At 47.9% G+C, this 25,841-nt stretch overlaps 1 protein-coding gene across 1 annotated transcript in view; it reads right to left on the reverse strand.

Annotated features, from left to right (window-relative positions):
- The window catches only part of SLC2A1 (solute carrier family 2 member 1), a 96,217-nt gene extending 71,802 nt beyond the window's left edge, over window positions 1–24,415 (reverse strand). The window contains exon 1 of the mRNA XM_066606218.1: window positions 24,268–24,415. Coding sequence (XP_066462315.1) covers window positions 24,268–24,354 — 87 coding nt within the window. The 5' untranslated portion in view covers window positions 24,355–24,415. The remainder of the gene's footprint in view (window positions 1–24,267) is intronic.
- Window positions 24,416–25,841: the final 1,426 nt, after the last annotated feature.

A 25,841-nucleotide genomic window follows, 5' to 3' on the forward strand; every position in this document is an offset into this window, starting at 1 on the left:
ATGGTTTCCGCTAAGGATATGTAATCAATATTACAATCTTCAGGTCCTTTTATACAGGTAGATTAACTGCTCATAATGAGCGCCGATCGACAATATAGCAAGTTGTTTAGACTTGTAACGGTGCATTTACCCGCTACCCCTTGCTCTTCCTGGGTATGGCCAAGCAATGCACCACGATTGATGTTCTGTGTGCAACCTACGGTTAAGGGCTCATACCCACTGGCGATAGTTTTTCTAGCGATGCGAGAGTGAGTGAAAACGCATGATTATAAAACCAATGATTTTCAATGGTTTCATTCTCATTTGCGATGTCTTCACTGCAGCCTCGCAGAGTTAAGGAAAAATCTGCGCTATTGCCCAGCAGCGTCGGCCCCATTGAAAACATAGGCAGTACATCGCGCTCCCCTGACACAGCTGTGACAGCTATGGCAGGGGGTTCCTTCATCCCCACAGGGACTGCGGAGATGAATGAATCTCCTGCCACAGCTGTGACAGAGGTCCGTGATGCTATCCCATTGCTTTCAATAGGACCGACGCTGCTGCCGCCCTATTAAGAGCAATAGGATGAAGGCATCTCCTGCAGCAGTGATTTTTAGGAGGAGGGGCCGGCGGGAGCTTGTAATATAAGCCATACCCCGAAAATCATCCCTAGCTGTTAAAAAAGAAATATTTAAAAAAAACAAATTAACTCACCTAGAAGAGCTGTACAGCTCTTCTCTCCATCCCCGGCAGTCTTCATCTGTCTTCTGGTGGCTGGCGCTCGATTATTCAGAGCCATTCAGTAAATGACATCAGTGAATAGCTGTGATTGGTTCATCGAGCGCCAGCTCTGATTGGCTGGCGCTCGATGCAATCACAGTGCTCGCTTGCTGGAGGCGGGGTATTTAAAGCCCCGTTACCAAGAAGAGAATCGTCTGTCAGTGCTGAGGATTAGACTGCAGCCTGCCGCAGCGCCGGGGAGATCAATGCGAGGGACCAAGACGCCGGCAGCTAGGTGAGTATAAGATATCCCCCGAAAATAAGACACTGTGCCTCTTTTGGGGCAAAAATTAATATAAGAAAGTGTCTTATTTTGGGGGAAAGACAGTACTGAAGTTCTGATGAATAAAACTCCATTGTGTTAATGAAGATACCCTGCTTCTGGGGATATAATCAAGAAATTAAAACCTGCACCTACATCGGGTATAATGCATGCTAGCGGCCCCGAATTAGGTGGGACAGTTCTAAATATTGGGGTCTGTCCCGCCATCCCCTTCAGTCAAATAGTGGAAGTTACACCTTTTTTCTTCCTCCTCATATCGGGCTCATCAGCTGCCCAGTACTGCTCTGTACAAAGACTGCTTCCCCAGCATCGGACACTGCTCAGAGCTGAAGAGTGGGGAGGGGTCTCTGCAGAAAGCTGTGCCGAAGACCAGTCCTAAAGGAGCAAGAAAAATGGATGGAACTTTACTGTTTGACTGAGTGAATTGGGAGGGGGTACTATTAAGTGGGGGCACAATTAGGAAGTGGGGCTACACAGGGTACATTATTACTTTTGTGGGGACATAGAGGGGGCACTATTACTACCATAGGGGAGGTTCTGAGGGTTTCATTAACGGTAGGAGCAGAATGGAGAGAGTGTTCAGTCATTGTTGTAAGAAGTCTTCATGGTGGGCTGGCCCGAATAGTTAAGAAAAACGAAGGGTTACCAATCAGAAAAGACTGTAACTGTTTGTCTCAGGAGACCTCGGGTTGAGCGCCTCAATCCTGCCTTTGCTGTGGAGCGGCACACTGCCCCCTACTGGTGTCATGGTCTGGGGGACCATCATATACGACAGTCGGTCCCCCCTAGTACTGGTACGAGGGACAATGACAGCTCAGCGATATGTTCAGGACATCCTGCAGCCATGTGTGTTCCTCTCATGGCGGCTTCCAGCAGGATAATGCTCGGCCGCACACACAAGGGGGTCACAGGAGCCCCCACAACATTGTCAGTCATCCAATCGTCAAAGTCGCGGCAGCACTCCGCTGGATCCAACCACAAAGGTGGGAGATGGCAAAGAAGAAATGCGCAAAAAGCTCACACAGGAGGACTCGACTCCCTTGAGTCCTCAAAGATCATCGATTCAAAAGAATAAAGTAGCGAGCAGCGCCAGAGATGGTTACTTGTTATTTAAAAATGCATCAATGGATGCCTCTTTATTGCATTAAGAAACATTGTCACACTTCTGTCGACACTTATATCCAATAGAGCATGTATGGGACCATCTGGGATGCCAACTTCAACAGCCTACAAGTCTGTACGATCTAGAGGCTCAGTTACAGCAACTGTGGAGCGATATGCAACAGGATGACATATGTAGCTTATATGCCTCTATGCACCTCATATCACATCTTGTATCCAAGCTAGAGGCGGTACAACAGGGTACTAGAGCCTCCATGCTCACCCGTATCACATCTTGTATCCAAGCTAGAGACGGTACAACAGGGCACTAGAGCCTCCATGCCCGCCCGTATCACATCTTGTATCCAAGCTTGAGGCGGTACAACAGGGTACTAGAGCCTCCATGCTCACCCGTATCACATCTTGTATCCAAGCTAGAGACGGTACAACAGGGTACTAGAGCCTCCATGCCCACCTGTATCACATCTTGTATCCAAGCTAGAGGCGGTACAACAGGGTACTAGAGCCTCCATACCTGCCCGTATCACATCTTGTATCCAACCTAGAGACGGTACAACAGGGTACTAGAGCCTCCATGCCCCTGTATCACATCTTGTATCCAAGCTAGAGGTGGTACAACAGGGTACTAGAGCCTCCATGCCCACCTGTATCACATCTTGTATCCAAGCTAGAGGCGGTACAACAGGGTACTAGAGCCTCCATGCCCACCTGTATCACATCTTGTATCCAAGCTAGAGGTGGTACAACAGGGTACTAGAGCCTCCATGCCCACCTGTATCACATCTTGTATCCAAGCTAGAGGCGGTACAACAGGGTACTAGAGCCTCTATGCACCTCATATCACATCTTGTATCCAAGCTAGAGGCGGTACAACAGGGTACTAGAGCCTCCATGCTCACCCGTATCACATCTTGTATCCAAGCTAGAGACGGTACAACAGGGCACTAGAGCCTCCATGCCCGCCCGTATCACATCTTGTATCCAAGCTTGAGGCGGTACAACAGGGTACTAGAGCCTCCATGCTCACCCGTATCACATCTTGTATCCAAGCTAGAGACGGTACAACAGGGTACTAGAGCCTCCATGCCCACCTGTATCACATCTTGTATCCAAGCTAGAGGCGGTACAACAGGGTACTAGAGCCTCCATACCTGCCCGTATCACATCTTGTATCCAACCTAGAGACGGTACAACAGGGTACTAGAGCCTCCATGCCCCTGTATCACATCTTGTATCCAAGCTAGAGGTGGTACAACAGGGTACTAGAGCCTCCATGCCCACCTGTATCACATCTTGTATCCAAGCTAGAGGCGGTACAACAGGGTACTAGAGCCTCCATGCCCACCTGTATCACATCTTGTATCCAAGCTAGAGGTGGTACAACAGGGTACTAGAGCCTCCATGCCCACCTGTATCACATCTTGTATCCAAGCTAGAGGCGGTACAACAGGGTACTAGAGCCTCCATGCCCACCTGTATCACATCTTGTATCAAAGCTAGAGGCGGTACAACAGGGTACTAGAGCCTCCATGCCCACCTGTATCACATCTTGTATCCAAGCTAGAGGTGGTACAACAGGGTACTAGAGCCTCCATGCCCGACTGTATCACATCTTGTATCCAAGCTAGAGGCGGTACAACAGGGTACTAGAGCCTCCATGCCCCCCGTATCACATCTTGTATCCAAGCTAGAGGTGGTACAACAGGGTACTAGAGCCTCCATGCCCGACTGTATCACATCTTGTATCCAAGCTAGAGGTGGTACAACAGGGGATTAGAGCCTCCCTACAAGGAGTCGGTTCTCCTTTTGCTCTGATGTAATCACTTACTTATTACAACGTTACAATCACACAGAGAAAGTTTATATTTACTAAAACAGACGCCCGCAGTGACGATGTTCCTCCTCTTATTCAGATGAGCGTATGGTAAATACGTTCGCTAGTATGAAACTTATTTTCGCATGACCGAGGTTGAGAGATGCAAGAAGCCGGCTGATACGTCTGTGATAGCAGATTGATCGTTGTTTTTTTCGATTGAAATATCCGTTCACCGTTTGCGTGTGACACCTTCCTGTGGAATAGATTGGCAATTAAATGCCTAATTAGAGCCGACTCTCTTCTTTCACCTGCGTTGTACGCAGGATACCTCCCTCCACCTCCCTTTTTTGAGCTGCCATAGAAGTTTATGGCACCTTTCTGCACGACGGACGAAGATAGAGCAAGACTGATCTTTTCGTGGACAAAGATTTTGCTTGGTAAAAACCCTTCGTCTGAACGAATCTATTGCATATAGTAGGCATTGCTGTCGTTTTTTATACGGGTGAGATTTTCACATTCATTGGAATCACAAGGCTTTAATCACACAAGCGTTTCACGGCCGGCCTATATACACTACCATCTGATGCATTGGATCAGACGGGCGATTTTCCGCCACGTAAAAGCTTTTCCACCAGCCAGGAAACATAGTTCAGGAACTATCTTTCCCGGACGGAATATGGCCACTGCCATAGACTCCTATGGGAGCCTATGACAGCTGCCGGAGAAGGGAGGTGGGAGGGAGTTTAGCAGCGTGTCTGCTAAACTCCCACCCTCTTTCTCTCTGCCCCTTGCTGGCTGTTTGTAATTTAACGGGGCTGGAGCTAGTTGCTAAGCTCCTGTCCCCTCCCCTCCCATTGCTGGCAGTTGACAAGGGGCGGAGAGGGGAAGGGAGCTTAGCACACTAGTTTGTACCCCATCCCACTCCCTTCCCTTGCCGAGAACCAGCGAGGGGGTGGAAAGGAGAAGGCAGTTTAGCAGAGCTAAACTGTCTTCCCCCAACCGTCGGCAATCTGTTCTCGGTGTATATATGGGCCAGGTTGTCTGAACGGGCGCACAGTCGGCAGATTTGTGCGCCCGTTCACACATTTTTTTTATGGCACCGGCGGGCGCACTTAAAAATGCCTACACTCGTGAATAAGTCCTAAGACAATGTTTCCCAACTCCAGTCCTCGTAGACCCCCAACAGGTCATGTTTTCAGGATTTCCTCAGTATTGCACAGGTGATGTCATTATTGTCGGGGCCTCAGACATTGCCACAGGGGTTCTTACTATAGGATATCCTGAAAACATGACCTGTTGGGGTCCCTGAGGACCGGAGTTGGGAAACACTGGCCTTAGGGCTTGTCATACTACCGCCATTTAATTCCACTGTTCAGCTCAGTCCTGGATGGCGACAGCGGTAAATCTGGAAGTGCAAATATGTCACATGCGAGACTCGAAGGCGCCACCCAGAACCCCGTTAACTATTATGGCGCCCAGATTCTGTGGTGCCTTTCAGCATTTTCCAAGAGAAAGTAGAACTACATGCAGCGCCATTTCATTCTGGACTTTACCAGATACTTGCGCCAGAAGCTACAAACGGAACCTCCGACACAGACAAGGATGAGCTGAAACGTATCAGTAGGATTCTCCTTGCCATTGGTATTAGGTGTGTTAACCCCTTAGTGACCAAGCCTGTTTGCGCCTTAATGATCAGGCCAAATTTGGCAAATCTGACATGTCACTTTAACATGGAAAAACACCAGAAAGGTTTTGCATATCCAAGCGATTCTGACATTGTTTTTTCGCCACATGTTGTACTTCATTTAGGCGGAAAAAATAGACCGATAGAATTTGTGTTTATTAAAAGCGCCAAAATTGGGAAAATTTTGAAAAAATCGTAATTTTTTCACATTTCCAACTGCAATATCTTAAATATGTGCAAACATAATATAGAAATTTTTGCTAAGATATATATTTCCACCCGTTTACTTTATTTTGGGCGCACATTGGAAAAACTTTCGTTTTTTTTTAATCATTTAGGAGACGTACAAATTTAACATTACTTTTTAGCATTTTGAGGAACACTTTGTTTTCCTACACCAAGCCAAGATTGGAAAGGCTCATGAGTGTCAGAATAATAGATCCCCCCACAAATGACCCCATTTTAAAAACTACACCCCTTAATGTATTCACTGAGGGGTGTCATGAGTATTTTGACCCCACAGTTTTCTTTCAGGAATTAATTCAATTTAGAGGAGAAAAAGTAAAATTTCATATTTTTGCAAATCTGTCATTTTAAAGACATATTTTTTTCCTATAGTTTACATGAAAATGAGGATTTACAGCCCAAATTGGATACCCCTGTTTCTCCCGTGTTCAGAAATATACCCATTGTGGCCCTAATGTTATATCGGAGTCCACAAAGGGGCCCAAAATGAAAGGAGTAGTCAGTGTCTTTCAAAACAGAAATTTGGCTTGAAGTCCTTTTAGGTCCCATAGCACACATGTAGAGTTCTTGAGCGCCCAAAACCATAGCAAACCCCCACAAATGACCCCATTTTAAAAACCAGACCCCTTAAGGAATTTATCTAGGGGTGTACTGCATATTTTGACCCAACAGTTTTTGAATGAATTCAAGCCAAGCAAAAGGGAAAAAATTGTGATTTTCGTTTTTTTGGCAATTCTGTCATTTTAAAAACAGCTTTTTTTGTACAGCACACATATGAATGAAGACTTGCACCCAAAAATGGATACCCCTGTTTGTCCCGTGTTCAGAGACATACCCATTGTGGCCCTAATCTTATGTCTGGATGCACAACAGGGCCCAAAATGAAAGGAGTAGTCAGTGGCTTTCAGAACATAGATTTTGCTTGAAGTCCTTTTAGGCCCCATTGCCCACTTGTAGAGTTCTTGAGCGCCCAAAACCATAGAAAACCCCCACAAATGACCCCATTTTGAAAACTAGACCTCTTAAGAAATTTATCTAGGGGTGTACTGCATATTTTGACCGCACAGTTTTTTAATAAATTCAAGCAAAGCAAAAGGAAAAATTAGGATTTTCGTTTTTTGGCAATTCTGTCATTTTAAAAACAGCTTTTTTTGTACAGCACACATATGAATGAAGACGTTCACCTCAGAATTAATACCCCTGTTTGTCCCGTGTTCAGAAACATACCCATTGTGGCCCTAATAGACTTACAGGACACATGGCTAGGGCTACAATGAAAGGAATACCCGTTGGATTTCAGGGTACAACTGAATAAATTCCATGCCCCATTGCCCACTTATAGAGCCATTGAGCGGCCAAAACGAAAAAGAACCCCCACAAATGACCCCATTTTGAAAACTAGACCCCTTAACGAATTCATCTAGGGGTGTACTGCGTATTTTGACCCCACAGTATTTGAATGAATCTAAGCAAAGCAGAAGGAAAAAATTACGATTTTCAATTTTTTTGGCAATTTTTTAAATTTAAAAAGTTTTTTTGTACAGGGTACATAGGAATGAAGACATTCACCCCCACATGGATCCCCCTGTTTGTCCCGTGTTCAAAAACATACCCATTGTGGCCCTAATTTACTTACAGGACCCATGGCAAGGCCTATAAAGGAGGGAACACCCGTTGGATTTCAGGGCACAACTGAATAAATCCCAGGCCCCATTGCTTATTTGTACGGAATAAAAATTGACTCCCTAAAAATATCACCCCACCCCTCTGCACCCTTTTCGGCGTTCGCAAATCTTAGATAAAAGTAATCATGTGAACTGTGTGGTATTTCCGAAGACAGGGGTAATTACGGAGGCTGGTTGGAATGGGGCAATAAAACCGTGTATCCCCCCTCCTCTTATGCTTTTTGGGGGTCATTTCTTGACCTCAGTGGCAGGGACGGGGTGTAAAAAGTGGCGCTCTGTGAGTCTCCGTAAGCTTGCTGAGGTGCGGCGGTCTCACACAGAAGACACTCAACAAGCTGCTCCTGGAACTGCATGAAGGCGAGCGTTCCCGGGGCTTCTTGTAAAATACGTATTACAGGTAGCGGTCTGAATAATGCCGGGCTCACCCGGCCGTAGGCGGAATCTGCTTGCGGAGGCCCGCAGCGAATCCCATCTGTAAGCCCGGCTGTGACCCTGCGTACAGCCGCGTAATGTACTGCGCATAACTGCCTACTCACACAGGCGGTCATTCGCAGTACAAATTTTTTTTTGTTTGTATTTCCTGCACCGTCGCTTAGCGATGACGCGGGTACCCGCAGCCGTATACAATGTAGTTGCGTATGGGCTGCGGGTATATCCGCGACCATGGAGAACAATGGGCTCTATGCTGCGGATAGCCGCAGTAAAATAGAACCTGCTGCTGAGTGGATTACGCAGTTCCGACCCACTAATGTGAGCGGAATTGTGTAATCCAATGCGATTGATCTGCGTATTACCGCGGATCAGATGCATGCGTAATCCGTAATTCCTATCCGGTCATGTGAGACCGACCTATGTTAGATCGCTACCTTTTTATCACGTGACCGGGGACCGCTCAACGAGGCCACCCGCCACCGCTCCAGGCTCTCAGCGACCGTTGGTTGCCGAGAGCAAGGAGATTTTAAGTTTCCTGGGCTCCCCGCCTCCTGCGCATGTGTCCAGTATTTTGCCGGCGGTCGCATGTGCAGAATCCGGGTAAGTTCACGGATGAGGATCGCGTCGGGGTGCAAATACGGAGGCCTCCGGTAAAAAGTTTCATCTCCTCTCACCGATCAGGGGAGATGAAACTAACTTTTTAAAAAAACTTTTACGTGATCGCCATTATCCATTGGATAACGGCGAACACGTGATCAGGAAGCGTGCACCGCGGCCCCCCGTGAAATTTCTAGGCTCTTGGCTAAATTTTGTAGCCAAGAGCAGTGAGATTTTAAGTTATCCTAGCAATCCACGGCTTTTGCGCATGCGTCTACCGCTTTGGCGACGGCCGTGTGCGCAGAAGCTGTGGTAAGGTCCGCGGATAAATCCGGGGGCCTTAGGTACGTAATTTCATCCTCCCTCACGGATATGATCCGTGAGGGGAGATGAAATGTAAGCATTTTAACACTTTTTTAAAATTACTTTTTTACACTTTTTTTAACTTTAAATGATCACTGCTATCCATTGGATAACAGTGATCATCTCTACAGTGACATCTCTCTGCTCCTGGCTACACATAGCAGCCAGGAGCAGAGGGATTTTAAATTTCCCGGGGCTCGAGCCCCTCTGTGCATGCGCCCGATGTCAATCATCGGGCGTGCATACGCAGAAGGGGACTCCGGTCCCGGAAGACCTGGATACCGCTGAGGACCAGGGGTGAGTATTTTCACCTCCCCTCATGGATCGGATCCATGAGGGGAGGTGAAATTAACTTTATTTTTACTTTTTTAAAAACTTTTTCGCGATCGCCGCTATCCAGTAGATAGCGGCAGTCGCGGGTTCGGGGACATCTCCTGGTTCCCGGCTACCTCCTGAAGGTAGCCGGGAACCAGGAGATTTTAAACTCCCCGGGGTTCCCATTCTTCTGCGCATACGCGTGACGTCATTCGTCTGGCGCACATGCGCAGAAGAGCCGCGCCGGGTCCCGGAGGCATATTTGGTATTTCAGCTGCAATTAAGCAGCGCTGCTGATTAGAGCCACCTGACTGGCTCTTCGGCACCACGTGATTACACAGCGTGCACGCGGATTGCCTTCAGCAGCCGTGCACTACACACTACAGTTAAGCAGACGTGCACTACACACTACACTTAAGCAGCACAGGGTTAAGGGTTAGGGTTAGGTTTAGAGATAGGTTTAGGGTTAGGTTTAGTGTTAGGTTTAGGGTTAGGTTTAGGTAACCTTAAACTTAACCCCGTGCTGCTTAAGTGTAGTGTGTAGTGCACGTCTGCTTAACTGTAGTGTGTAGTGCACGGCTGCTGAAGGCAATCCGCGTGCACGCTGTGTAGTCACGTGGTGCCGAAGAGCCAATCAGGTGGCTCTAATCAGCAGCGCTGCTTAAGTGCGGCTGAAATACCAAATATGCGTCCCGGAGGACCCTTTTACCTGCGGCAGACAGCGGGGAAGCCGGGTGAGTAATTTCAGCTGCCCTGATGGATCAGATCCATCAGGGCAGCTGAATCTTTAACTTTTTAAACTTTTTTTTTCACTTTATTGCGATCAGCGCTATCCATTGGATAGCGCCGATCGCAATGCCGGGGCGGGGGGGGTCCCCGCAGCCCAGGATGACAGCTCCATGCTGTCGGCTACCTGCGGGCACCGACAGCATGGAGCTGTCACGTCCAGAGCCTGAGGGGCTTTATTCTTTGCAGGACACGTGTTTTTACGTCCTCAGAGAATAAAGCCCACTTGGGCAGGACGTAAAAACACTATGGGCTGGTCGTTAAGGGGTTAATAGGGAGCTGTTCAGAATCACGTAAATCATGGGGGCTTGTATGCCACTGTGGCGCAGGTTTCTGAGTGCAGCACCTCCTCTCCATATGTTTATGTCTCTGGCATCCACGCCATCTTCCGTGTCCGGCAAGTGTTTACGGCACTTACCTGTATTGCCTATGACGCAGGCGGCCATGCACAGTACAGGTATATTTTTGGTATTTCCCGCGCTGTCACTTAGCGATAATGAGGGTACACACAGCTCATACTAAATGTCCATTGCGTTTTGGCTGCGGGTCACACACCTCTATTAACATCAATGGAGGCCGTCTGCACCGATTCTGCGGTAAAACAGAGCATGCTGCAATTTTGCCTCCGTTCGCGAATATTCAATTCATATTCGCAAGTGTGAAGGAAAATTCGTAAATGCATGCCTTTCAATGCCTGTGTTTTCCGCGGATCATCAGCATGGACCCCATCGGGAAATCCGCAATTCAAATCCGGTCATGTGAGAGCGGCCTTAAACGTTTAACAATGGTAAAATGTACATTCTGGTAAGACACAGGAACAGAAGCCACGACCTCCGCAAACACCTCGGTGTAACATCCCGCTGACAGGAGAGACATGACACAAGAGCTGACAATCACTGACACTGCAGATCCCCAGCGAGCTCCAGGCTGTATCTGTAGACTGTACACGGTAGAGGGGACAGAGGTGTAATAGTCTGCAGCATATACCATGTGCCGGTCTAGCTAGTAATTACTGTATTCTTACACTCGGAGTCTTTAATTTCTTTCTTTATGTTCTATAACATAATTCAGAGGCAGAATTAGACCAGAAGCAGCGACAATTGAATTAAATACAAATGTCCAAGCGCCCCCTGGTGGACAATTCCTAGGACTTCATTGAGTTCTTATGCACTAATTGTAAAAATGTACAGATACTAAGCTACTAGCCCACCATGTGTGATCCTGTCTGCGGAGTCGGGAAGGGTATCGTTTTTCCTTAAGGAGAGAGCCTAGAAGGTGAGTGAGGAGCCTTATAAGGCCATTCATGCTCCTCTGGGAAATATGCAAATAAGGGAGATGGAACAATCCCTCTGCAGCGCCACCTATTGGAAGGCAGCATTCCTGCAAGTCAATGTTAGACTCTTTATACAAACCTTGTAACACTGACTGGCTTTTGATTTTCAATTCCCAATCAGTGTTATAAGGCGTATATAAAAAGTCCAACATTGACTTGCAGGAATGCTGCCTTCCAATAAGTGGCGCTGCAGAGGTATTATTTGCCTGAGGTACGGGCTGGCTTTCTAGTCTTTGGCGGCTGGGTGGTATAATGGAATGGCAGTGCAGAATGCAAATTGGTTATTGAGGTTGAAATAGGAGATGTCTTAGGCCCAATGTGTACGGGCAGATTTGATTGGCCCATAGGGAAGCAATGGGCGTCCGAACTTCATTTAACACCTGCGGATTTGTTTTTATTTGATTTGCGGATGCCACATGTGGATAATAAATCGCAGCATGCTCCATTTTACCGCGGATGTGGCTCCGTTCGTCTCTATGGGAGCTTACGATCTGCAGTGCATCTGCAAATACATTTGGAGTTAAAATTAATTAGGGAGGTGGGGAAAGGCTTGACGAAGACTCTAGAACCAGAAACGTTGCTGCCTTTCTTATGTCTGCAGAAGAATAAAGTATATACCAGTTGGGAAGATTTTGCCCCTTTGATGCTGCCAGTCATCCTTCTTTCCAAGTGTTGATCTACCGGGATCAGGGTCGGCTCCTATACTGGTGTGCATCATACCGCTCCGCCACCTTGTGGACTCCTAGTGAGTGCGGCTGACACTGCGGTAATACTGTCTGCTGAGCTGTGTATCTAAGCCTTCCATGTAATACTGTCTGCTGAGCTGTGTATCTAAGCCTTCCATGTGTTACTGTCTGCTGAGCATCTGTACCTAACCCATCATTTGTGGTACTGTCTCCTGAGATGTGTATCTAAGCCTCTGTAATTAAGCCTATCATGTGTGATACCGTGTGCTGAGTCGGCATATCATGCGATACTGACTGTTGAGCTGGTGTATCTAATCACTTATGATACCGTCTGCGGAGATGTGTATCTAAGCTTGTGTAACTACAGAGCCGCTGTACCTGACCTGCCGTGTGTGTATCTAAGCCTGTCATGTGTGATACTACCTCCAGTACTACTGCGGTGTTCAGCAGGTCCGTGCAGTGACTGCGGACGGTTCGAGGTATGTAACGACCTTGAGGTGTGACCTTGTAGTATCTCCAGGGTGATGGGGTGTGACGTGACACAATAGTAATTGTAATGACCCCCTCCTTCCTCCGCGTCACCAACGCAGAGCGATCAATGCCTTACTACTGTGTGGAGTGTGAGAAGGATGCAATTCTCCGTCACCATGGTTTCCCAGCTCGTCACGGTTCCCATGGAAACATCTACGTGCGTACATCCCCAGCATCATATGGGAAGCTCGTAAACCGACTCCATTGCTGGGCTACCCGTCCATTTAACCTTGTGCGTACAACATGACCGAGGAGGAGAAGACGCCGCGGCGCATGTGGCGTACGTGTGAAGGCGCGGCGAACACTGCGCCCCATAAATCACTTTCAGTCAATGCCTCATTTCACGGTAGATCAGATGTGCTGCAATTACACAAGCGCCGAGGGGGGAGATTCAGGGACAAATGTCACCGCCATTAGGGAATCCCTCTGCCACCAAGGGGGTACTTGTCTGTACAAAGCTGCATGTCACCTCCACATGATGCCAGGACACAAGTACCCAGCAGAACATTGCCCATCATCCTGCCCCCGCTGGCTTCTCTTCTTCCCATAGTTCATCCGGCCGTCCACATGATGTACGACATGATTCATTAGACCAGGCCGCCATCTTCCATTGCTTAATGCTCCAGTTCTGATGCCCACTGTGGGCTTGGTCAGCGTGGGCACTACCCCGTGTAGTCTGATACCTTTCTATCATCAGCAGCAGGATAGTTAGCAGTAGTATGTGTGTTACGGTCGCTCTTCTGTGGGATCGGACCAGTCAGGCTGGTCTCTACTCCCCATGTGCATCAATGAGCCTTTGATCCTGCTCACCGGCTGTCCTTCTTTGGATGACTTTTGGTAGGTACTAACCACTACATACCATCAACAACCCACAAGACCGGCCGCTCTCACCTGCCATCTACACATCACCGTTTGATTCCTTGTCACGATCAGGCAGATTCTTAGGGTCCGTTTACATGGAACATTTGCAGCATTTCTGTTGCACATTTTTTTGCAGATTAAGGCCGCCTGCACACGGGCGGAAATCCCGCCGCGGGATTTCCGCCACTGAAAGTTTGCATAGGAGTGCATTACAATACGCACTCCTATGCAGACGGCCGCGGTTTGGCCGCGCGAAATCTCGCGCGGCAAACAAACCACGGCATGTCCTCTTTTTGTGCGGGGCACGCACTGTGCGGCAGCCGGCACATGAAAGAGCCGGGGCCGCCAGGCGCGGGTGAGTACGCGCTCGTCCCTGCAGGCTCTCGGGTCGGGTCCCGCGGCGAGAATTCTCACTGCCGGATCCGACCCGCTCGTCTGCAGGCGGCCTATCTGTATATTTTCCACATATTCCATGCAGAAATCCGCAGCAGAAATTTGCTCTCTGGATTTGCAGCTACTGTTGCTGATGTGCTGGGAAAAATTGGCAAGTTTTTTGCACCAAAACTGTTGCCAAAACGCTGCGGATTTAAATTCCGCATTGCAGGTCAATTTCCGCACTGATTTAGTGCAAGCTTTTTCCGCAGTATGTTGATGTATTTGAATACTGCATTGCTGCTTCTGTCAATGTGCGGAAAATCCACAGCAAATTTGTGAACATGTCTGTACATTTGTCCATTTTTCAGGCTTACAGCAATCCACTTCTGACTGATCGCTTCCTGCATAATTCTTCCCCACACCTGATAGTGTATTTCACTTCACCTTTTGCTTTATAGAGGAGCCTTTTGTGTCAGTAATTAGATTTCTGGTAAACAACAGTTTCTCCACTACCTCTTCATTCGATTAAGGAAACGAATGAAAGCTACTGTGTTTCCCCGAAAATATGACACTCTTATGTTAATGTAATCCCCAAAAGAGGCACAGTGTCTTATTTTTGGGGAGTGTCTTATACTCACCTGGCCTATGGCATCTGGTGCTGTTCTCCGGCGCTGCAGCAGGCTTCCATGTCCTCAGCGTTGACATACCCCGCCTCCAGCAAGCGAGTGCTGAGATTGGATCATGAGCATCGCTGGCTTAGCCAATCAGAGCCGTCGCTCGATGAACCAATCACAGCCATTCATTGATGTAATTCACTGAATGACTGTGAATGATCGAGCGCCAGCTCTGATTGGCTAAGCCAGCGGCGCTCATGATCCGATCACAGCACTCGCTTGCTGGAGGCAGGGTATTCAAAACCCTGTCACCAGAAAAAGAGTGATATGTCAACGTTGAGGCTGCCACAGCGCCGGAGGCAAGCACGAGGGACTCAGACGCTGCCGGCTAGGTGAGCATTGATGGGTTTTTTTCTTGTGGTTTAGCTAGGGCTTATTTTTGGAGACAAGCTTATATTTCAAGCCTCCCCCAAAAATCGGGGTGTAGGGCTTATTTTCGAGTGAAACACGGTATCAGCAGCTTCATTGTCTCTAACCGTTGACTCGTCAGTTTGCATTACAAATTCTGTGTTCTTTAACACGTCTAAAAGCGTTTCTTCCACATCAGCAGCCATCTTGTCAATTCTTCTTGAAACTGTGTCATTACTCAAAGGAATCGATTTCACCATGGCACGCGTGTCAGGCTCCAGCATAGTACTGACAATCTCTTAAACTGCGGGTAACACGTGTTTCCCCAATAGTATATGATTTGCCACATTGTGCTATTAATACAGACACTTTATAGGAAGCAAGGAGCCCATTGTCAGCATTGAGAGCAGATTTTTTAAATAGCTTGCCTATAGTGCTGCGGTTCTCAAACTTTGACTGTAAACCTTGGAAAGATGAAATAGGCTTACCCACTTTGTCTGAATGCATTTTTGCAAGGTGATCACTCATTCTCGAAGGCTTCATAGCTTCATTCCAAAATGCCTTTTCACAAACGAGGCACAAGGGAAGCTGTCCGTTTGTAGAAGGGATGAATCCGTATTTCAAGTATTCATTTGAATATTGACGGCATTTTTATACAGTATGCTTCATGAATGCACTGCTTATGTCGCTCTATCATATAATGATGTATGACTTTTATAACTCCATGACTCCGCTACAGATCAATCACACTTCATAACCCTGGATAACCTACAGCACAACCTAACCCGCTGTATTCCATAATGCCGCTGATTGGCTGGAGCTTTCAGTTGTGTGGGTCTCTGGGAGTTGTAGTTTATATCAGTGTTCTGAAGACACTTGGCGTCACTAAGACTACAACTCACAGAGAACCATCAAGTGAAAGTTTGAAGCGGTTCTAGCCAATCAGCGGCATTATGGAATACAGCGGGTTAGGTTGTGCTGTAGGTTATCCAGGGTTATGAAGTGTGATTGATCTGTAGCAGAGTCATGGAGTTATTATAGTGATACATTATATGATAAAGGCTCGCAGGCTGCACACAACTCCCATTACATGTATGTGATTCATATGGAAATAATTGCCTCGGTTTCAGATTTCACTGATTGTTTTCAGACGGATTATCGATGAAAACCGAGATATCACTACTAATTTTTAGAAAAATGTAGTTACTAAACGAAAAAAACAACAACAACAGAAATGCAGAACGCCCCACCCCACCCCCCACCTACCACCCTCTTTATGTTCCAACAGCCCCTTGAGAAATAAAACCATCCCCAAGGGGCAATAAAGCCCACGTTGAGTACCACTGCTCTATACCACAAATGGCAGCAACAGTCATACAGGATATCACAGAGGAGCTGGGGGTCCGTTGTATAATCACAACACAGAGACTGCGGAGGTAGATCCTCTGGGCAGCTCTGACTCATTTATATCCTCATACACTCACCTGCACTCTCCTCCACTGACCCTCTCACACATCTCACCCACCTGCAGTCTCCTTTACTGAACCCCTCATACATTTCACCCACCCGTACTCTCCTCTACTGACCCTTTTATACTTGCCACCCACCCGCTCTCTCCTCTACTGACCTTTCATACATGCCACCCATCTGCACTCTTCTCTACTGACCCTCTCACACATCTCACCCATCCACACTCTCCTCTACTGACTTTTTTACGCACCAAACCCACCTGCACTCTCCTCTACTGACCCTCTCATACATTTCACCCACCTGCACAGTCCTCTACTGACCCTCTCATACCTCTCTCCTCTCATCAGAGTGAATGACTCTCTCATACATTTCACCAATCTGCACTTTCCCTAACTGACCCTCTTATACACCACACCCTTTCACACCTCACATCCACTCACACTCTCCTCTACTGGGCCTCCCACACACCACACCCACTCACTCACACTCCCGTATACTGACACTAATACATCTCACCCACCCGAACTCCACTGACCCTTTCATACATCTCACCCACCTGCACTCTCCTCTACTGACCATCTTATGTAACACACCCACCCACACTCCCCTGTACTGACCCACTTATACACCTCACCCACTCGCACTCTCCTCTACTGACCCTTCCATACATCTCACCCACCCGTGCTCTCCTTTACTGATCCTCTCATACATCTCACCCACCCGTACTTTCCCCTACTGACCCTCTCATACATCTCACCCACCTGTACTTTCCCCTACTGACCCTCTCATACATCTCATCCACCTGCACTCTCCTCTACTGATCCTCTCATACATCTCACCCACCTTTACTCTCCTCTACTGATCCTCTCATACATCTCACCTGTTAGGTTGTACTGCTGGGACCAGTAGTACTAGGGTTTCTAGCAGTACAAGCCCACAGGTGTGGCATAATTGTGCTGGCTGGGTGTGGTGATCTCCTGCTAGCCAATTCCCTGGGTCTTTGCTCACATATAAACCCAGCTCCTGTCAGTGTCTGTTTGGTGTCCAGAGTGACCAGTCATGTATCCTTGTCCATTGCAGCTTGCTGTGAGTTTTTACGTTTATTTTCTGTCAGTTTTGTGTCAGTTTGTTCTGCTGAGTTTGTTTGCTATTTCTGCGCTAAGGCGGCCCTTAGGGTCCTCTAGTAGATGTGTCTTGCTAGTGTATGGACTGCAAGACATGAGGAGCCTTTTCGTGGCTTTGCAGCCCAAGTCGGACTCAGACTGGACATGGTGACGGAAAAACACCAACTGGACAGAGAACTGCATACTGCAGACTGGACTGGCAGACAGACATAAACATAGGGACTGACAAACCACTGACTCTTTTGGACCAGCAGACTAATAAGCTTGAAATTAAAATTTAACTTTTATTTATTCACTTAAAAAGTATGAAATAGACAAACAAACATACACATATATGTAGTGGATTCTGTCTCACTTTGAGATCTCAATTCCTCAATCGAAGATTTCGGACAACTAATGTGTCCAATTACTAGCAAGCTAATAGAGTGCATATATTTTATGCGTGCCCTCAGGTAGAGTGGCAATTCTGAATTCAGAATTGGACCTTGACTGCCTCTGTGAAACTAGGGACTGACAAATGACCAAAAACACTCACCTTGCATACTTTTACTCATAAGCAGATGATATAGCTATAAAAGGACGAGGAATTGATTCATACATTGACCAATGAACTTAAGCTGCAAGGCCACGAAAAGGCTCCTCTTGTCTTGCAGTCCCTACACTAGCAAGACACATCTACTAGAGGACCCTAAGGGCCACCCTAGCGCAGAAATAGCAAACAAACTGACACAAAACTGGCAAAAAGTAAACATATAAACTCACAGCAAGCTGCAATGGACAAGGATACATGACTGGTCACTCTGGACACCAAACAGACACTGACAGGAGCTGGGTTTATATGTGAGCAAAGACCCGGGGGATTGGCTAGCAGGAGATCACTACACCCAGCCAACTCAATCATTCACCACCTGTGGGGCTGTGCTGCTAGAAACCCTAGTACTACAAGTCCCAGCAGCACAACCTAACATCACCCACCTATACTCTCCTCTACTGACCCTCTCATACATTTCACCAACCCCCACTCTCCTCTACTGATCCTCTCATACATCTCACCCACCTGCACTCTCCTCTACTGACCCTTTCACATATCTCATCCACCTGCACTCTCCTCTACTGACCCTCTCACATATCTCATCCACCTGCACTCTCCTCTACTGACCCTCTCACATATCTCATCCACCTGCACTCTCCTCTGCTGACCGTCTCACAGATCTCACCCACCTATACTCTCCTCTACTCACCCTTCCACACATCTCACCTGCCTGCACTCTCCTCTACTGACTCTCTCACACATCTCACCCGCCTGCACTCTCCTCTCCTGACCCTCTCACACATCTCACCCGCCTGCACTCTCCTCTACTGACTCTCTCATACATCTCATCCACCTGCACTCTCCTCTACTGACCCTCTCACACATCTCACCCTCCTGCACTCTCCTCTACTGACTCTCTCATACATCTCACCCTCCTGCACTCTCCTCTACTGACTCTCTCACACATCTCACCCACCTGCACTCTCCTCTCCTGACTCTCTCACACATCTCACCCACCTGCACTCTCCTCTACTGACCCTCTTTGTACAGTTTACCCACCCGCACTCATATCCTCAGTCGCCCGATTCTATTCAGAGTGAAAACAATACAGACCCAACCACTGGAGACAGGACATGAAAGGACAAAGGCATTAAGGTACCTTAAGGGCTCGCACTCACTTGCAATAGCGTTTTTGCGAGAAAAAAATTGCAGCGATATCGCAAGTGCGAACTTGCGTTTTTTGTGCGATTGCGATGTGTTTATGTTCTCTGAAAACTCGCATCACATGGTAGGAGTATTTAATGCCTCTCTTGCGTTTTTTTATGGTCTTGCTTTTGTCCAAACTTCCACACAGTAAACATAGCACCATCGCATCGCTTTCTCGCACACGTTATGCGTTTTGTGATGCGATATTACAGCACTCCATTGACTTACATGGGCGAGAAGAAAATAGCACATCACAAAGAAATAGGACCATTGCACGCGAGAAAAAAACGCAACCCCGCAGACGTGAAAACATCGCAAATGAGCGCAGTTCCATTAGACTCAATGCATTTCAATGTCATACAAAAAAACACAGCCTTGCAAACACGCTATCACAAGTGAGTGTGAACCCTAAAGAGGACCCGCCATGGGCTAAAGTCAGCAGGGCTGTATGCATAGCGCTGCAGCCATGGCTGATGCTATCCCCTGCATAGCGCTGCAGCCATGGCTGATGCTATCCCCTGCATAGCGCTGCAGCCATGGCTGATGCCATCCCCTGCATAGCGCTGCAGCCATGGCTGATGCTATCCCCTGCATAGCATAGCTGCAGCCATGGCTGATGCTATCCCCTGCATAGCATAGCTGCAGCCATGGCTGATGCTATCCCCTGCATAGCGCTGCAGCCATGGCTGATGCCATCCCCTGCATAGCGCTGCAGCCATGGCTGATGCTATCCCCTGCATAGCGCTGCAGCCGTGGCTGATGCCATCCCGTGCATAGCGCTGCAGCCATGGCTGATGCCATCCCCTGCATAGCGCTGCAGCCATGGCTGATGCTATCCCCTGCATAGCATAGCTGCAGCCATGGCTGATGCTATCCCCTGCATAGCATAGCTGCAGCCATGGCTGATGCTATCCCCTGCATAGCGCTGCAGCCATGGCTGATGCCATCCCCTGCATAGCGCTGCAGCCATGGATGATGCCATCCCCTGCATAGCGCTGCAGCCATGGCTGATGCTATCCCCTGCATAGTGCTGCAGCCATGGCTGATGCCATCCCCTGCATAGCGCTGCAGCCATGGATGATGCCATCCCCTGCATAGCGCTGCAGCCATGGCTGATGCTATCCCCTGCATAGTGCTGCAGCCATGGCTGATGCCATCCCCTGCATAGAGCTGCAGCCATGGCTGATGCTATCCCCTGCATAGAGCTGCAGCCATGGCTGATGCTATCCCCTGCATAGAGCTGCAGCTATGACTGATGCCATCCCCTGCATAGAGCTGCAGCCATGGCTGATGCTATCCCCTGCATAGAGCTGCAGCCATGGCTGATGCTATCCCCTGCATAGAGCTGCAGCTATGACTGATGCTATCCCCTGCATAGAGCTGCAGCCATGGCTGATGCTATCCCCTGCATAGCATAGCTGCAGCCATGGCTGATGCCATCCCCTGCATAGCGCTGCAGCCATGGCTGATGCTATCCCCTGCATAGCGCTGCAGCCATGGCTGATGCTATCCCCTGCATAGTGCTGCAGCCATGGCTGATGCCATCCCCTGCATAGCGCTGCAGCCATGGATGATGCCATCCCCTGCATAGCGCTGCAGCCATGGCTGATGCTATCCCCTGCATAGTGCTGCAGCCATGGCTGATGCCATCCCCTGCATAGCGCTGCAGCGATGGCTGATGCTATCCCCTGCATAGAGCTGCAGCCATGGCTGATGCCATCCCCTGCATAGAGCTGCAGCCATGGCTGATGCTATCCCCTGCATAGAGCTGCAGCCATGGCTGATGCTATCCCCTGCATAGAGCTGCAGCTATGACTGATGCTATCCCCTGCATAGAGCTGCAGCCATGGCTGATGCCATCCCCTGCATAGCGCTGCAGCCATGGCTGATACTATCCCCTGCATAGCGCTGCAGTCATGGCTGATGCTATCCCCTGATTCCGCCCAGACCTGCTTTTCTTAGGTTTGGCCCTCAGCACTATGAAACTTGATTAACAGTCCAACAACACCGCCCACTTGACAGATTCACATTACAAGTAGCAGCACCGAAGAAGACCACGTCTGGGCAAATAGAGGTAAACTTTAGATGATGACAGCTCCTCTTTAAAGGACAACTTCTACTATGAGAAGGAGCTCTTCTCTTTCACCTAAACCCTCTCAAGGTCCCTTATTTTCCTTAGTTCACCAAGGATGTTCCCCACATCCTCAGACACAGGAGAAATACTTTGCCAAATATTGTGCATTTCATGAGTGGTCCCTGCTGGTAAGCTAACTATGAGAAGGGTCAGTGCTTTCTATTCCATGTTCCATTTACCCATTCCAGATAGCTCAACTCTTAGAGTCTAGACCAGCCTATGGCGGTTTCACCCCTTTGTACAATTCTATATTGCAGGGGCACAGAATGGGAAGTCCTCCTTGCTTTACAGAACATTGCGCACTGCTCCTGGGGTCCCCTGTGCTCCCCTGTACTTGAAGCTCTTCTCACATGTAGTCTACCATGAAAGGACATTTCAGTGGGATCCTTGCCAAATTCATGAGTCTTAAGCTCCCCTACAGGCCATTGACAGGGTAATCTGTCTAATGGTTTCTGGAAGCAAAAAGCCAGGACAAGGTTCCTCCTTGACAGAGTCCTGATTTTCCCAGATGCCATCTGCCAGACAGCCTTACTGGAATCAAACAGTTCTTCATCAAATCAGTGCTTTCCCTCAGGGTCAACATCCACCTTTTCCAGTATGTATGATGGGACGGCTCGCGTCAGTTACTTTAGATGATTATTGACCGGATGTATCTCTGATGTATCCGACTCTACAGGATATATATTGTAGCTGATCTCTATCCTGTTATCTACTGCTTCTCCTCATGTTGTACCTGATGGATCAGTAGCAATGGATCTGGTGCTACCTAATATATACACGCTCATTTGAAAGACCCAATCCCTCCCATAGAAGTTGTCAGAATCGAATGACTCATTCTACGTCTGATTGTAATGTGGACCTCAGTAAGTGATTATAATATCAGAGCAAATGGAGAAAACCGACTCCTTGTAGGGAGGCTCTAGTACCCTGTTGTACCGCCTCTAGCTTGTATTCAAGATGTGATACGGACGGGCATGGAGGCTCTAGTACCCTGTTGTACCGCCTCTAGCTTGGATACAAGATGTGATACGGGTGGGCATGGAGGCTCTAGTACCCTGTTGTACCGCCTCTAGCTTGGATACAAGATGTGATACGGGCGGGCATGGAGGCTCTAGTACCCTGTTGTACCGCCTCTAGCTTGGATACAAGATGTGATATGTACTGGCATGGATGCTCTAGTACCCTGTTGTACCACCTCTAGCTTGGATACAAGATATGATACGGGCGGGCATGGAGGCTCTAGTACCCTGTTGTACCGCCTCTAGCTTGGATACAAGATGTGATATGTACTGGCATGGAGGCTCTAATACCCTGTTGTACCGCATCTAGCTTGGATACAAGATGTGATACGGGCGGGCATGGAGGCTCTAGTACCCTGTTGTACCACCTCTAGCTTGGATAAAAGATGTGATACGGGCGGGCATGGAGGCTCTAGTACCCTGTTGTACCGCGTCTAGCTTGGATACAAGATGTGATACGGGCGGGCATGGAGGCTCTAGTACCCTGTTGTACTGCCTCTAGCTTGCATACAAGTTGTGATACGGATGGTCATGGAGGCTCTAGTACCCTGTTGTACCACCTCTAGCTTGGATACAAGATGTGATACGGGCGGGCATGGAGGCTCTAGTACCCTGTTGTACCGCCTCTAGCTTGGATACAAGATGTGATATGTACTGGCATGGAGGCTCTAATACCCTGTTGTACCGCCTCTAGCTTGGATACAAGATGTGATACGGGCGGGCATGGAGGCTCTAGTACCCTGTTGTACCACCTCTAGCTTGGATAAAAGATGTGATACGGGCGGGCATGGAGGCTCTAGTACCCTGTTGTACCGCGTCTAGCTTGGATACAAGAGGTGAGAAAGGCAGGCATGGAGGCTGTAGTACCCTGTTGTACCGCGTCTAGCTTGGATACAAGAGGTGAGAAAGGCGGGCGTGGCGCCATACAGGTTCTGTATGGTATTCTGCAACATATCGCTCCACATTTGCTGTAATTGAGCCTCTAGATCGTACAGACTTGTAGGCTGTGGAAGTTGGCGTCCCAGAGGGTCCCATACATGTTCTATTGGTGATAAATCAGGCGACCGGGCAGCCAAGGAAGTGTGACAGTGTTGTGGGGGCTCCTGTGACCCCCTTGTGTGTGCGGCTAATATCTATACTTATCTAGCATTCAAGATGTCTTTAGATGCTCAGATACAGGCTCACAGGTGCTGCTGACACTATAGATGTATAGCGACACTCTACAGATGCAATGTGTGACACTATAGGTGCAATGTATGGCATTATAGCATAACATTATAGATAGATTATGTGACATATATGCATCATGTGGCTCTACAGGTACAGTATGTAACATAGATGCAAGGGGTGACTATAGGTACAGTGTGAAAATATAAATGCATCATGTGACATATAGATTATGTGACATATGCATTGTGCAGCTCTATAGGTACAGCATGTGACATTATAAATACAGCAAGCGACTCTATAGGCACAGTGTGACAGATATGTATCATGTGACAATCTAGATACAGTAGGTGACATAGATGTATTATATGACATTATAGATACAGCAAGTAACAGTCTGGATAGAGAAGGTGACATTCCAGATGCATGGTGTGACATTATATACAGATGCACCATGTAACAATATAGATACATTATGTGACATTATATACAGATGCACCATGTAACAATATAGATACATTATGTGACATTATATACAGATGCACCATGTAACAATCTAGATACATTATGTGACATTATATACAGATGCACCATGTAACAATATAGATACATTATGTGACATTCCAGATGCATGGTGTGACTCTATAGGTCCAGCGTGTGACATTGTGGATGTGTGTGGGAGTCAGTCACAGATACGCTGGGCACGTTCTGCCTCTTACCTTCCTCTCCTCAGGTCCATGGACCAGGCTGGTGCTCTCATTGGCAGCAGGCTTGGGGATGGGCTCCTTCTCCTCAGTTTCAGTCATCTTCAGGGGGCAGTAAGGAACGCACGAGATACCTGGATTCCCCCTTCCTGATCCTCCTTCCTCCCTCTAATGTCTTCCTAGCTCTCTAGGCTTCAGCCCCTTCTGGTCCTTCCCTGCCTCTCCTCCTCCTCCGTGTCTCCTGCTTGATGTTCCCAATTACATTCATCCTCCTCCTGTCTTACTCCACCCCTTCCTATAATATCCCTTGATATATCCACTCCCTAGAATATAGCTTCCCCATATATAATCCCTCCCTATATCTACTCCTTCCCATATTATTCCTATATATGCCCCCACCCCATAATGTCCCTGTATATCTGCTTCCTCCCTATAACCCCTTAAAGGGGTATTCCCATCTGGGATTTCATGGCCAAGATGGGGAAGCCTAGCTGTCTGTTCCCAACCACCTGTCGGAGACAGGCGAGCGCTGTAGGTCTTGGTGAAGTAGCATAGAGTTATGGCTGCCATATACAGTTGTTGTAGCTCCCATTCACTCCAGTGAGAGCTGCAGACGCCGCGCTGGGCTGGCCGGCCAGCACCTCTAGGAGAGGTTTACCATCTTGGCTATTAAAACCTGAAATGGGGATACTCGTTAATGCCCTGCATCGCAGACACATGCCGTAGCTGGAGGGTCGGTCATAGGAATAGCTATACATATACAGCACCGTGATGGAGATTACGTAGGGACAACAGCCAGGATGGGAGATACAGTGACTGATTCCAACCATTTAACCCCTTAGATTCTGCAGCATCTAAGGGCTTAGACAGAGGAACTGCCACTACAGTTATCATATACCTATATATGCACCACCATTTTCAATCATAAATTCAGTGGCATATGTATGGATGTAGATATACAGTATATTACAGGGAGGGCAGATATACAGAAATATTACAGGGAGGGCAGATATACAGAAATATTACAGGGAGGGGCAGATATACAGGGATATTATAGGGAGGGGCAGATATACAGAAATATTACAGGGAGGGGCAGATATACAGGAATATTATAGGGAGGGGCAGATATACAGTATATTACAGGGAGAGCAGATATACAGTATATTATAGGGAGAGCAGATATACAGTATATTATAGGGAGAGCAGATATACAGGGATATTATAGGGAGGGGCAGATATACAGTATATTACAGGGAGAGCAGATATACAGTATATTATAGGGAGAGCAGATATACAGTATATTATAGGGAGAGCAGATATACAGGGATATTATAAGAAAAGGGCATATACAAGGATAGAGCATATACAGGTATATCTTTTGCTCCCTGGTCGTCTGTCACTCCTAGATACCACAGCCTCAGTGCAGAACTTGGAGCCAATCACCCAAGGCAGATATCATTGTGATGGAGCCCAACGGGGCCGCAGGGTCTGGTGCAGTGGTTTATGTATTGTCATCTCACTAGCCAAGAGGCTGCTGAGCAGGGATGACACTCGTTTAGTGATGCCACGAGGTGCCAGGAATGTTCTAG

This window comes from Eleutherodactylus coqui, chromosome 6 (assembly GCF_035609145.1).
Source record: "Eleutherodactylus coqui strain aEleCoq1 chromosome 6, aEleCoq1.hap1, whole genome shotgun sequence".
Taxonomy (NCBI): Eukaryota; Metazoa; Chordata; class Amphibia; order Anura; family Eleutherodactylidae; genus Eleutherodactylus; species Eleutherodactylus coqui.